Source organism: Neolamprologus brichardi, chromosome 1 (genome assembly GCF_056152115.1).
Source record: "Neolamprologus brichardi isolate AB-2024 chromosome 1, ASM5615211v1, whole genome shotgun sequence".
NCBI classification, from domain to species: Eukaryota; Metazoa; Chordata; class Actinopteri; order Cichliformes; family Cichlidae; genus Neolamprologus; species Neolamprologus brichardi.
In genome coordinates, this window is record NC_142104.1 from 19465490 (window position 1) to 19480275 (window position 14786).

General features: G+C 39.2%; 1 protein-coding gene across 4 annotated transcripts in view; it reads right to left on the reverse strand.

The window, feature by feature from the left end:
* The window catches only part of cpne7 (copine VII), a 37862-nt gene that overhangs the window by 19133 nt on the left and 3943 nt on the right, over positions 1-14786 (reverse strand). For 3 of the 4 annotated variants that reach the window (XM_087839032.1, XM_087839036.1, XM_087839037.1), the window contains 7 exons: positions 11415-11597; positions 11079-11153; positions 6254-6328; positions 1638-1721; positions 1453-1542; positions 839-1231; positions 486-545 (listed from right to left, as the gene is read on the reverse strand). In XM_087839032.1, coding sequence (XP_087695158.1) covers positions 486-545; positions 839-1231; positions 1453-1542; positions 1638-1721; positions 6254-6328; positions 11079-11153; positions 11415-11597 — 960 coding nt within the window. The remainder of the gene's footprint in view (positions 1-485; positions 546-838; positions 1232-1452; positions 1543-1637; positions 1722-6253; positions 6329-11078; positions 11154-11414; positions 11598-14786) is intronic. The other variant, XM_006780128.2, reaches the window with a different exon arrangement.

Sequence of the window (14786 nt, forward strand, 5' to 3'; positions counted from 1 at the left end):
TATTCCGAGCCATTATGAGTGAGGGAGCCTGAAATAAACCTAATGGCAGTATAAATTACATGATCAGAGGTAAGAACTTGCTTTTTTTTTTACGCCCACATAGACTGAAGCAGCATCACCTCCCATACACAGTAGATCCAAGCAGCTAGCTATTTCAACAAGGGAGAACTGCATCTACCACAGCAGTCCTCATGATTAACATGCATTGCTTCTCTGATCCAGCCAGAGAGCGAGAATGTGCACTACAGAGGGCAAAGCAAAGGGCAAGAGTTACAGAACATTTGAATTTATTTCATGAAACTGCCTCCAAGAAAGCTATGTGTGCACAAACAAAAAGGTCAGGAAAGAAGGAAACATACCAAAGGCTTCATCGAGTAGCAACATGATCGGTGTGCCGAGCACAATATGTAAGTCATGAAACTAGGCTGCAGTTAACAGCATTCAGTGACAGCGAAGCGTCATTAAAGACAGTCGGTTTAATTTACCGTAAAGTGAATTTGGCATCCTCCCATGATGTAGTCTAAGAAGGAGTAGACTCTGTGAAGCTGCGAGGCAGAAAAACACAAATCTTTCAGGCAAAACCGCAGAAGTTATGATATCACCAGGTCATTAAAGCACAACAAATCTGTTCGCTATAAAGGTAAGAAAAAAAATGTTGTGCTGTATGCTGAAATTGTAGTGGAGACTAAAAATGCTCTGGAAAGTCTTCCCTTTATAAAACAGCAACAAAAACAGCAGCAGTGTCTATACTGCTTTGTAAACTGAGAGAATGAAACACTGACTGATTCTCTCTAGTGTGTTGCCTCTTCTGAAGCATGTTCCTGCAGGAGTTTCCTACCTTGAGGTCAGTGAGAATGACAACTCCTGAATTTTTATAGTTTCTCTTCTTCTGTTTGTACTTAGGATTCATACAGTCCCACGACACCTTGAACAAAAGCAAGTGAAAGACAAAGAACAAAAGCAACAACTTGTGGCATTTTGAACATATCAAAGCAGCCTGACATTGTTTTTTCCTTCCATGTGTTCTGGATTTCAGCAGAGAAAAATCAGAGGCACATTGGGAAAGGATAAAATTGTTACACAGCTGTCTCTCCCCTCTCCTCCCCTCTGCTCCACCTCTCCATTCACTGACCTTATTTCCACTGGAAATTTTCTGCATTTCCCTGAAAGTGGCGTAGAATTCGCCAATGAAGTCGTGCTTCCCCCTGGAGTCATGATCCCACACTAGGCACTGTGGCGCACACACAAATACAGACATTGTTTACTACTTTTGACATGCAACAACTCATTCATATATCCCAGGTATACTCACAGAAAATCCATATACAAATCAAAGTGATGTATTTTCAGTGTTCTGCCCTGTTTGCTGACCCCAGCTGAATCACGCTGGTCATGCAGTTTCTGACTCACTGACTGTGATTTTTGCAGTCACAGTTCTAAAACGTTCCCTACCTTGAGCTTCCGGTCTTCATCGCAGCTGCACAGGGACATGAGTGACACTTTGAAGGGCTCCCACACTGGATTCAGGTTGTTTTTAATCACCTGTTAGAGAACAAGTACAATAACAACAGAAGTAAAGTGTTAGAAACACATTAAAAGCTGTCGATGAAACCGAGGTGGGAATGTGGTAAGGTTACCTCAGTTCTGTAAACAAGCTGCTCGGTTTCATCGTCATTGATTCGATAGATTTCCAAAAATGGGTCCGACTTGCTGAAGAGATCCTGCAGAAACAGAGAAGACAAAACTGACTAACCCACTAGATCTGGAGGTGAGAAACAACCAGTTTCAGGAAAGATTCTTCTTCCTTTACTTGCTGTAAATCAGAAAAGGAAAAGTCTATAAAACTAGTATTTCTCTAGTTTTCTTTTTTAGCTTAATTCATTCATGGACTCTCGCAGAGGTCAATGTCTGTTAGATCAAAAGATGAAATATCACATTTAACAGAAAGGATTTGGTTTAATTCAATTTGCAGTCTCTTCAAGCGTTTGCTAGCGTTTACAATGAAGCTGTGACGATTTCCACCCGGGCTTGGGTGCTTGTGATATCTCAGTATACTTTTAGTATTTGTCCAGGTGATTTGTACAAATGTCTGCAGACACCAATTCATCGTTTGCTGATTGCAGGAGGAATAATTGTCAGGTAACTGTCTGCATGATTAAAGGTCAGGAAGACGCAGCGTGGTGGAATTTTTGAATAAGACATCATTGAGGAAAGGGTTGATCTTTTATAAGCTTCTAAGTCATGCCATAGATTTTTCACTCAGGTTTTGACATTTTCCTTCAGCAAATAGCTTGTACATGCTATGGCTGAAGTTCATTAGCAAAGCATTTGCGCTTTCCTTTGCGTGTTGCAACTTGCGTAAAGTGCATTTTAAACAGCCCCGGCGATCGGCTGTAATGAACACGATGAATTCAGATCAACTCACTAGTGTTTGTGTCCATTTGTTAGTAAATGCCCCAATTAACTGAAAACACGTGGAACATTTTGCATCTTTTATAGTTATTTGTGGTAGCCTTGAATCATCCCCTGAGTCTCAAGTTCAGGCGTCTGAGAGCAGAGGCAACACTGATTATTGAGGTCAATTGATTCTTCTGGGAGGAAAACAAATAATTACTGTGTGTGCGTCTGCGTGTCTGTGTCGTTCTGTGTGCCTGTGTCGGCTGGGTGGGTGAGGGGGAGTTTTGTGTACAGCGAATGAGACGGTTAAAGATGCATTTCCCGCTACATTAGCCAGATACATCTCCTGAGGGATAGGAGCAACAAAAAAAAAAAAAGAGCTGTAAGATCCTTACTTTGTTGCCATGACAACCACTAGCCAGTGGCATCAGTAGCATGGACTCATGAGGCAAACATGTCAAAATTCAATTTCAGGTTTACAATAACTGTAATGTTTATCATTAGCAGTTACCACCATCTATCATGCCTCCTAATTAATCCTTCTGCTCAGCAACGTGAACAGGCTGACATTCAGTATTTACAGCAGGTTGAGGGGATGCAACTGATGAGCAGCTCATTAGAAAGAGTCATGCTTCAGTCATCATCTGTTGTCCTTGTTAGATAATTTGCTATATGCAAGCTGCCTGTCACAGCTAATTTATTTTGTTAAAAAACTACTTAAGAAGACATCCTGTCACTTGTAGCAGGAAGGCACTAAGACCCAGGCACAATTCAGGGGCCCAAGGTGAGAGCACCTGACCCCTTGAGAGGCTCATTAGGTGGGTTAGTTTTATTCCTGCTGTTTTACCTTTATTAGCTCGTTTCAGCTGGGATTATTTTACCGTAGGGATGTATGTGCAACCTGTGGTGCTGGGGCGTGAATGTAATAATAATTAGTATATAAGTAGTTTCGTTTTTTTTAACTTTCATCACAATCCTGGACCAGTGGCAGTCTCAAGGTGCAGTGAAGGTTGCCCAACAAGGGTTCACTTTACATCATTTTATTTCTTGTTTTCGGTAAACTCTAGCGCAGTGCTAATAAACAGCTTCTATTTGTATTTAGTGCTGTGGCTCCTACTGTGGGAGGTTATTGTTTTCTGTTAATATTTTATGTTTATAGTGGTACTGGTATTACTTTGGGTATTTTATGCTAGAAGTTGTGGGTTTACTTTGAGTGGAGTGTGGGTCATTCAGTCCAAGTACACTCCCAGCGTATCAGTTTGCTGATTGCCACACCAACATGGCGAGACTCCTTAACTTCTGATGTTTGCTTTTTTTTATAGGATTGATTATACGAGCTGTAGTAACCCAGCTTGAAATAAAAACCTTTGTTACAGCATCTTGACCCATACTGATTGTTGGCTTTCTTATTGAGTCTCAACAGTGCAATTTATTCAAGTGCTCCACACTGATAAGCTGTGATAAGTTTATGGAAGTTTAAAAATCAGGGCATTCATGAGGTTCTTTTGGAGGATGCCCAGAATCTGTTTGTTGTACCTGCATAACCTACAATATGTTGGATTACATGAAACATTTTTCATTGACCATGTGGTTAGGGACATGACTCCACATGTACCTCTGTATGTGAGCTTGATAAATATAAATATACTAAGTTTGCTTCTGCCACAGTTTTTGTTCTTGCCTTTCTGTGTTCACTGTTTTTCTCCTGTCATCCCAGCTGGTAGCTGTACATAGCTGCCCATCCCTGAGCCTGGTCTCTTCCTGCTAATAGGAAGCTCTTCCTCCCCACCATTGCCAAGTGCTTGCTCAAAGCCATTTATCTGACTGTTGGGGTTTTCTTTCCAATATTTGCTTTGCAACCTTTACAGTTGTGAAGAAAATGGTCAAATGTATACATTGTGCTGATTGGGGTATCTACTGTTTCACGAATGGGAAAATTGCCTTATTAATATAAAGAAGGTTTCCAATCGTAACTTCTTTTCTTTTTTCTCTATCTAATAAAAAACACCACAATTTCAAAATAGACAACACCTCTCCTGCAGCTCTACATTAAGCATCCCTAATGAGTATCACTTAAAAAAACATCTCTCAGGTGAAAGCCTTGAACTTAACCTATTGCACCACAACAACACTATCCTGATGTGCTCCGAAGACAGCTGGCACCGACCAAAGTCTACATTCTCGTTCTGTCTCTGAGCACTTGAATTACAATATGCTGAAAACTTGCTATGGATTTTTGGTGTCAACGACAGCCTGCCTACCGCAGCTTGAACACAAATATCTGCAACATTATCTCCTCCCAGTCTGAGCAGAGGACACGGAAGAAATGCAATTTTTTTTTAGAGATGCCAGCACTGTTCAGAGGCATGTTTTGTTTTTCACTTCGGAAGTGAAAATGACGGAAAATTTCTTACAACCAGCTTGCCTCTTATATCCAAACCAAGTTATGCCCACAATCCTAAAAAAATAAGCTTATATGTAACTTCAACAAGAAAGATCTGTGATCTTTTGTCTGCTTTCCTGAGTGCTCCCCTTTCCCATCCTGTCAACATCATGAGTCTAGTCAAGGGTTGTCAAACATAAGGCCCCAGGGCTAGAATCAGCCCCATAAAGACTCTAATCAGGCCCACTGGAAAATGTGAAGCAAGATGTAAATTTGGGATTTTTAACTGTATTCTTAAAAGTTTTGCAGCTTCTCTGCTGATAAAGATCTCCCCTTATCTACACCAAAGTAAATGATAAAGTGGGCTTTACATGGCCCATGGTGTAAAATGAGTTTTACATCCCAATCCGCCATCTCTTCATCTCCACCTCACACTGGTCACTCAGAGCTGCATCCAAGCATGTCTGTCTTCATCTTTGTCTTCACCACCATCAGCATCCAGACTCCATTGGTTCCTGTCCTATCACTGCTGGGACTACTTTCTATGATGTTTCCTCAGAGTCTAATCACCAAATAGGTTATTAATTGACTTCTGTATCTCAATAAATGATGTTCAGTTCTTCCAAAAGGTGTCTCCTCGCTAACATAGAATGGGTTATTTTTGGAACCAAAATTAAATTGTCTTTGCTCCTATATAAAATCAGTATCTAATCACAGTCTATATTGTTTGTTCAGAGCAAATGAACACTTTTGCATCCGAGTGGCAAGTGATTGCACATCATTTCTTAAAAGTAATTTATTTGGGTTCGAGTGGCTTCTCCAGCATTTCAACAGAAACTGGAGACTTGGGGCAGCCATTACAAGGAGGAGAAAATGGACTTCACAACAAGGATTTATTTGTATTATTTTGTACTCCATGTGTTGGAGTCGGGTTCAATTTCACTGTCAGTGCGGCGGTAAAATTCAGAGTGGAATTCCAAAAGTAAATGCACATGCTGTAGAAAATTTGAATTTTTTTCCAAATAGAGCTGGAAATCAAAGGGCAACCTGTGAGTCTTGAGTCCCGAGGCTCGTTCCTGAGAACATGGTGTGACTACAGATCATCAGAGTTGTAACTGGATGTAAACTCCCGCTCTCTTTTTGATTGAAACATGCCTTCAGCAAAGTCTGACAGCATGAGTCCAGGAGAAGCTAAGGTCAGTGATATGCAGCTTTAAAGTAGATCAACATTTAATAACACAAATAATTCTGAATACTAATATAATTTGTATATAACAGCATGATTTTTTGTGAGAAAATATTCCCTTCTGTGAGCATACATTTAATGCCATTGAATTACTGTGGATGGATTTCTTAGCCTATACAGTATCATGACAGGAGGATTCTCATATTACTCACCATCTAATGCTTCTAAACCGCGTCTAATAAAACAACTGTGTTGGTGTTTCAATCAAAAACGTGTACTCCTCTCACCTTATCATCGAGCTTCTTGGCACAGAAGGAGAGTTCCACATATCCGTTGTTGCCAGAAATTTCCTCAGCGTGCACCTAGAAGAAAAAAGAATTTGGCAGTGATGTTTTTGTGTTTGCATTTCCATTATTACTGTTAAAAGAGATGTGACTTAAGACTGTGATATATATTTCCAAAACACGACCTTAAAGCTCGCAAACATGACTGTTGTGATTCAAGCTCCAGAATATCAATACAGTATCATTTGTCAGCATTTATAACAAACTATCGCCAATAATTAGTGGCTCCATTTTTTTATTGCATTAGCTACTGGAGTGAATCGTGCTTTTATTTCAAAGTGTCCTTGAGCAAGACACCGAAGCTCAAAATCCTCCTGATGAGTAATTTTATGAAAGCTCTCTGTCATCACTGTGTGAATGTGTATAAATGTGGGAACGGGCAGACACATAGCGAGGCTCTTTGGAAAAGAGATTTTTAAAAGCTATGTAAATGCTATCCATAAAGACTCTCCTAAGGATAAAAGAAACGTTCACGTCAATGCAAAGTTAAACACACAAATCCACAAATTACACAGCAAATAAAATTCCACTCTTGTAAAACTTAAATGCCCCTGTGTGACTTAAATATCTATCATCAGTTATAATGAGTATTTGTACTGTTCTGATTTTCTATTGCAAATGAAAGTGATTTTAGAGTGAAGTCCTGTAAAACATTTAACCAGTAGGTGAAAAGAAGAATGAGTGAGTAAAAATGCAAGAAGAAAAAACATCAGAAAAATACTTCAAAGTTAGTCATCGCTTAACTACAGTACTGTAGAAGAGTGCAGAGCCACCCCTCATTTCTTTATTGTTTGCTAGGAAAATGAGAAGTGCCATCATTTATTGAAACATGTGCAAACAGATGTGGATATTTGGTATGAGCACCACTTATCCTTTGACGTAGTCTGAACTTTCTTAGGCAAGCTTTCCTTTCATTCCTTTAAGTAGTCTTCAGGAATAGTTCTCCGGGCTTCTTAAATGATAGTCAAAGCTCTACTTTATACATTTTGTTCTGTTTTCTGTCACAGTGATCGCACACTCCTTTAGTAATTTCTGTGGAGCTCTGGGGAAGTAAATTCTTGACTGATAATTTACCTTTGTCATCTTTACTGGTTGTGTGTTTGGGATGGTATTGCATGATGAAATCTAGAATCTATCCAAATCTGCCGGCACTTTTCCATCAACACCACCTAGTGAAATGCAGCCCAAACCATGACAGAGCCTCCGCCGTGTTTTAAAGATGGCTGCAGACACTCACTGTTGTACCTCTCTCCTGAACTTCTCCATACATACTGATAATGGTTTGAAAGAAAAAATTTAAATTTGGATTCATTACTCCATCAGATCTCTTGCCACTGATTTTCAATCCAATTCTTGTGCAAGTTTCATATCTCAGCATTTTCTCCCTGTTTCCCTTCTTTAAGAATGGCTTCTTGACAGCCACCGATCCACAGAGACCATTTCTGATGAAGCTTCAGTGAAAAGCAGATGGATCACCTGAAGGGCCAGATGCATCTCTCAGGTCTTTGGAAGGACCAGACTTTCAGATTCGGTTCATCTGCTGTAGATCTTTTTTTTTTTTTAGACCCAAAACCTTTGATTTTGACTCCCATATGTCCAGTTTCCTTAAATCTTTTAAGGAGAAACTGCAGATGATTACAAGATATGCCAAGTTGTCTGTGTTAACCTGAGCAGTGACCTTACTAGTGCAAAAATACTATTTTGTGCCTGTCAAACTTTATTATCTTTGACATTTTTAGTTGATTAAGTTAAAGAAATAGAAACATTTCTTTGACTAAATGTGTTTTTGGGACAGGCTACAAGTTAAAAATGGTTGGGTTCTTTTAGCTGTCTGTTATGTGTAGACAAAATATTGGTTAATCCCTTGAGTTAATCTTTTTTTGCACTTGAAAGATTCAGGTCAGTGTTTATGGCTCAACAAACAAAAACAGTCCTCTGAAAATAATTAGGTTGAACTAAAAACCAGTGGAAAAGCAGCCTCCAAAGAGAAATTGTGAAAGACCTTCAGAAAGCCTGGAAAATGATTCCTCAAGACTACTAACAAGAAACTCTGACTCCCTGGAAGCAAAATATAATAAAATGACTGGCTTGTAGTATAAATGATCTCTGCTTTCTTTCAGAATACTCCAAAGCTAGTCTTTACTGATTTGTTTCTTATTTACTTGAAATCCTTCGAATGCTGCTACATTGTTCTACAGTGCCTACATATTTTATACTCTGTAAATGACACCTTACATTTGTAAAAAAAAAATTACACGGTAAATGCAAATTACAGGTTGCAGTCTACCTGCTTGCTTGTAACAGTAATATTTCTGTGCACATGCACATGCACATAATTCTATGTTTTTATTGTAAAAACAAATAGTTGAAGCTCGTTGTGATCATTAGCATTTTTTCTTGGAGTGGCTTTTACTTGGTGTAGGATTAAACCAGAGCGTGGAGAGACACATTAGCTAGAAGCTTACTAATGTGTCAGGTTATCACCTCAACTTGTGAATTTACATTGTTATAGATGTAAAAGTTACCACAACAAAACAGAACAGTTGTGCTAGTTATCAGATTTTTTCCACTTTCCACATTTGTTTAGAGGAAAAAGTTCAGCTTGTAAGAAACACAGTGCACCTTCTGCTGCTCCCATTGTGCTGTCTGTCCACCTCACAGAGCACAAGGCTTTGTTTTCTGCTTCTCTGTATTAAACTGGCAGCAACCTTACATCAAATTGCCAGAACTGTGGCTGTAAAGTGAGCATGCCCAGGGCTAGACAACGCTTGACAGTGATGAAGGGGAAGGAAAGGCTTTATTTTTTATTTTTTTATCACCCAGTTTGTCCTGACAAGAACAACTAGCATGTAAAATCTTTGTAAAAGGTGTAGGCAGGTGTGCTCTTTCCATCTTTGCCAGGGCAGCAGATTAAGTAGTATACCGTGAGTAGATTGTGATCTATTTTAATGGCTGTTTAAGGATTATAGTATTAAAGTTAGAATGAGGATTTGCCTGTAACTACAGACATTTTCACACCCAAAAGAGTTGAGCCTGAGACCCTAAATGTCTGAAGTAGTCGGATCCGACATTAAGCAGCCTTTACCAGCCAGCTGTCTTTACAACTGTTAAGTCCAGTTTCACTGATGAAGGCTTTTAGCTGAAACACACTTGCTCTGCCCTTTAATAAACATTAAGAAGTATGTTTGTTCAAAAGTCCAGAAGATATGTGAGAAGAGTGCACAAAAAGAAGATTGCACTAATTGCCTGGTGAATTCACACCTCCAGGAAGCAGGACACATGACAGCATGGGGTAGCACTCACGTGGGAAAGGGCAACTTCAGACATTGCCCCAACATGATTCCCTGCACATTTTCTGGGAGTCATGATGGAAAACAGCTTCTGTCTCACACTTGAAGATATGGTTTTTGCTGCCTGTTATACATAAGGCAACAATACAGTGAGCACAGAAAGGAGCAGGTTCATGCTTTTGCATATGAAAAGCAATGAAAATATATTTGTTTGGTAAAGAATAGAGCAGGCTGTATAGCAGCAACAAGCTGTCTGCACATTAATGGGCACACTGCAAACAGTAGATGCTAACAGGCATTTTTGGTGTGGATCTACTGAGCTCACTACCTAACTATATGGCAAAAGTATACTTTCTCAGTTCATTCTCTTACTTATCTTAACGTTGTCTGAGGTGAGATCCACAGGGTCTGACTTTGAATTTAACTAGTAATTACATAACCTCAAATACCCGGTGCGTTACCTAATCCTGGTCCCATGGGTTTGATAATGCATCATGTCAATGGGGGTGTAGAAGTACAAATATGTTTCTATAAATCTAGGATGTTTTTTTGCAAAGAAAAAAACCTCCTACATTATCTCCATCGTGTCTCATATAATATGCTACAGTAAGAATATTTTCTGTTTTTTCTTTTTTTTTTTTACGTGTAGCAAGTAAAGAATAATGAAGAGCTACACTATTATAAATCGACAGAGGCATGTTTTTAATGCCACTACAGCATTACGGATAATGGTTCAGCATTGTGCTTGTGCACTGAATTCTCTGCGCTTGTGCAGATGAAATGGTCAGATTGTTCCTTTGTGAGAATCCTAACCATTCCCCTCGAGAGCTTCATAATGCATTTGCTTTTTAAATAAATTCTAAATCTGGCAAAAGACTGAGTGATTCTTTTTTTTTTTTGCTTGTATTCAGTAAGTGAAGAGAACCAAGGAGGTGAAGTTTGTTGTCTGTGTGTGTAAGATGGGGCTGAATTTAAATCACGCTTTGTACTTTTGCTCACACCAAAAACATGCAGGAGACCGAGCAAACACGGGAACATCTGTACTGTGTGTGACAGTCCAGCCCGGTGATAATAACGCTGTCAGACTTCGCAGCAGCTTGTCCACCATGAATTCATTAGAGAAAGGAGAAGATGAGATTCTTTTGTGTATTTCCCGACCTGAGTGGAGGGTTGCGTGATTACCTTGTCATGTTTTGATGTGCTACCGCCACTGGCTTGTTAACTATAAGATGCTGGATAATGAACCAAGAGCTATTCTCTTCCACATTTGACACATGATTTCTTGTGCATTCATCATTTCTTATGGATTTTCTTGCTTCCCTGTGCGCTTTAGTGGGAATGACACTACCATAGAAAAGATGTCTGACTTATAAAATAAAATTACACCGCTACAGTGATACCAAGGAGCAACACAGGGCTAATGTGTTATGTGTTCAAATCAGAGCAGCAACATTACACACGCAATGTCAGGAACCTACTGTGATGGTGGATTTGCCGGCATATTTCCCATACTTGAGCAACAGAGGTTTCACCATCTTCTTTTGGGCCACTATCTGCAAAGAACAAGATAAACAAAACGTTTGGCCTTGAGCCCTCAGCAGCAAACAGCAGTATATAGAGATCTGAGCCTTTGGCATCACTAATAAGTATGAATCATTTACTGCAAGCGGTGCAGCAAATATACACCATTTACCAATAAAGACAAAAGGGGGCATGTTTTAGTGCTTTTACACAAACAAATCCCAGTTATTAGACCACAAATCTGGAGCTACAGCTGGCAAAAATGGGTTAGTAAGACAGCAGCATCTCCTTACCTGGCCAAGAGTGCACTCCACCCCTCCCAGAAAGTCATCATCACGGGTTCCGATGCTGTGAGTGCCGTGGATGTCGTAAACCTCAAATCGCAGTTTCTGAACTTCCTCGAAGTAGTAATCCAGCGAGAAAACCTTGCCAAAGACTGGGTGCAAGTTGCTCTTGATCACTTCTGTCCTGTCCAGCTGAGAGAGAACATGCTGAATGAACTTTTGAATGTCAACACTAGTTTATCTAATGTTCCTAATTATGACAGACTGTATACATTTGGTATGAAATGAAGCCCCCCCCCCTTTGACAGATTGTATCTTATAGCGTTTTACATCGCATGTAAGAAACAGAACCAGCTTCTTTTTCAAAGAAGGGCAGACGTTATTATGTTTGTCATGAGGATGATACGAGAGATGATTGGAGGGCTCTGACATTTAATCTCAGCTTAGAGGAAACATCCATGCTTGTCTTTGACTGCCTGACAAGGAAAAGCTGATCTCTCTGGGGCCCCATCTGTTCGTGATGTAGAATTTAGCTCTCACACAGTTCCATGAACATTTCCACACTGCCCAATTTGTCACAAGGACAAATCATCATTGAGCATTTTGAAGTCAACAGCGCTTTAGTACTGGTAAATTTAACAAGAACAATAAATATACACAGGAAAAAAAACTGCCACTAATTTCCAAGATTAACCAAATGTGCGTGGATAAGCGATGTTTGGGACTTAAAGCTAAATGTGTAAATACTGAATGACCCAGAAGGGAAACGACCCACCAAGGTGCATTATATGGAGCTGATCTATCAGCAGCAAATGAAGGACTGGGGAAGGTTTAAGTGCTCATCCAAACGTAGCGGCTTCAATGGCATTCGTCTACGACACAGTCCAAAGTCATTTCTTCATTGTCAGCGGGGCAGGTCCACACTTTGCTTTTGATTACTTTACAAACGGTTGACAGTGTTTTCCCATTTCTCATCTCTCGCTTTGGGAGAGTCTATAAGCTGAAGGACTGAACTGGAATAAAAAGCGTGATTCCTGCATCACGCACAACATCTTATACATCTAATCTACAAATCAAAGCACAAACATCAAGCAAATATCTCAGATCACAAGCCAACAGCTTCTTGTAATCGATTTTCTTGGTCTTTTGAAAGGTATTTCTTCATTTTGTGATTTTTAGAGTGATGCCAGTCTTCCAAGATCTGTGGAAAAATATAATATTTATACATTTAAAATGGTATTTTTCTTCCTTTTGAAGCCACTTAGGGTTTTTATAAATATTATGCCAAAGAATAACGATGCTGTCAACATAATTGGAACTGAAGCTTTCCTCTTGCGTGCTATATTAAAGCATAATCTTTGCCACAGTGAATGATGGACTGTCTTCATCATGACAAGGTGTGCATAAGCCGTGACACTTTCTTCATGGGGGAACATTATGGGAAATCATTAAAAAGCCTGCACAAGACATCAGTCAGCACTGAGGGAAGGAATTTGCTTTCTCTTGCAAAGCCTTTCACAAATAAACTCATACATCAACATTTAAGGTTATTCTTGGTGGCATTTCTCAGACATTTGAATGGACACCGACGATATTGAACAGAATATTGTGAATGTTATAAAACTTCCTCGTCATCCTTTTCAGTGAATCCTCGCACGCAGTAAACAGAGTTGTTACCAACCTGGAAGAAACCCACTCATATTTGTGAATAGAAATGTTTCATTGTAGGACAATAAGGATGACTCAGAATAACTTGAGTTGAGCCCTCCCTCCAAGGAGACCCAAACCACATAAAGCCTCCCACCTACTCGGAAGCATCTTTATTGGTGCCACTTTACATGATAAAGAAGGGCATGGGCCTAAAACACCCATGCACGAATAATTCAACTGGAGTCCCGATAGTCCTGATGGGGGTTTTGTGCTTTTTTATGTGAACAAATAAGAAAAATTGTAGGCTTTTTTGGTATTTGGACACACATAAAATGTTAAATTGTGCCTAGAGATAAAGGTAGTATTCAACCTCAACATCAATGGGCGTGCCATTCTTCTGCCAAAGAAAGAAAGAAAGAAAGAAAGAAAGAAAGAAAGAAAGAAAGAAAGAAGGAAAGAAAGAAAGAAGGAAAGAAAGAAGGAAAGAAAGAAAGAAAGAAAGAAAGAAAGAAGGAAAGAAAGAAAGAAAGAAAGAAAGAAGGAAAGAAAGAAGGAAAGAAAGAAAGAAAGAAAGAAAGAAAGAAAGAAGGAAAGAAAGAAAGAAAGAAAGAAAGAAAGAAAGAAAGAAGGAAAGAAAGAAAGAAAGAAAGAAAGAAAGAAAGAAGGAAAGAAAGAAAGAAAGAAAGAAAGAAAGAAAGTAGGGCAATGAAGCTATAATTGCCCCTTTTGGCAGAAATGACCTCTTAGGGTATTTTGCACAGTTGCGAATCAGTGTCTGAGATCAGAGTTTTTCAATGTTCGAAAAAAATTTCTTCAGCTGCAAGATGTTTTCTTGCTTGCGCTTTCTCCATTCCTTCTTTCCGAGACGTTCCTTTATTGATTTGTTGGTGCGTCTAGGATCATTATCCTGCTGAAAGGTCCACTTCTGGTTCAACTTCAGCTTTTGGTCTCATGTTATCTTCAAGCACTTTTTGGTATGATGCAGGATTTTTACTTGAATCAATGACTGTAAGCTGCCCATTCCCTAAGGCACCGGGGCAGCCCCACGATATAACACTTCCACCATAGTTGGTATGATGTTCTTTTTCTGAAAAGCTGTGTTTGGTCTTTGCCAAACATGTCTGTCTAGAGCATAGTCTTTCACAAAGCCCGGTGTTTGCCCTTTGTGTTCCCTCGCAAACTGCAGCTTTGCTCTAATGTACTTTATGGACAGCAAAGTGTTCATTGCATGTTTATTTGTTTTGTTTTTCCCTGCCGTGCCTCCTGGGCAGGTCAAATCTCACTGTAAATGCAGGAAGTTTTAACACAAACACTTGCAAGTTCTTCTCTTAGGCTGAATTTTGCATGATGACATTTCACATTTCATTTGCATGTAAACACCAGAGTCACTGTATAACCTGTTAGCGCCCAGTGTATATGAGTTTCCACAATGTTTTAATTGTATTCTAAATTATTTTAATTGTTAATTTTAAGCAGTAATTTTTTAAAAATGCTGGATGTAGCAAATATAATATAAATTAAAACTCATATATGCAAATTGTTGTTTTAATTGTCTGAAGATTTAATTTAAAAAATCAATTGTCAAGACAATTCTGGTAATTATTTAATGTTTTGAGCTTTAAAGGGTTAAATAAGTCACATTCCACCTGTTACTCCCTGTCTTGTGTACACTCTAATCATTGGAGTTTGTTCTGATACTCACATTTTCAGTGTGAATAATCGACTCTGCTT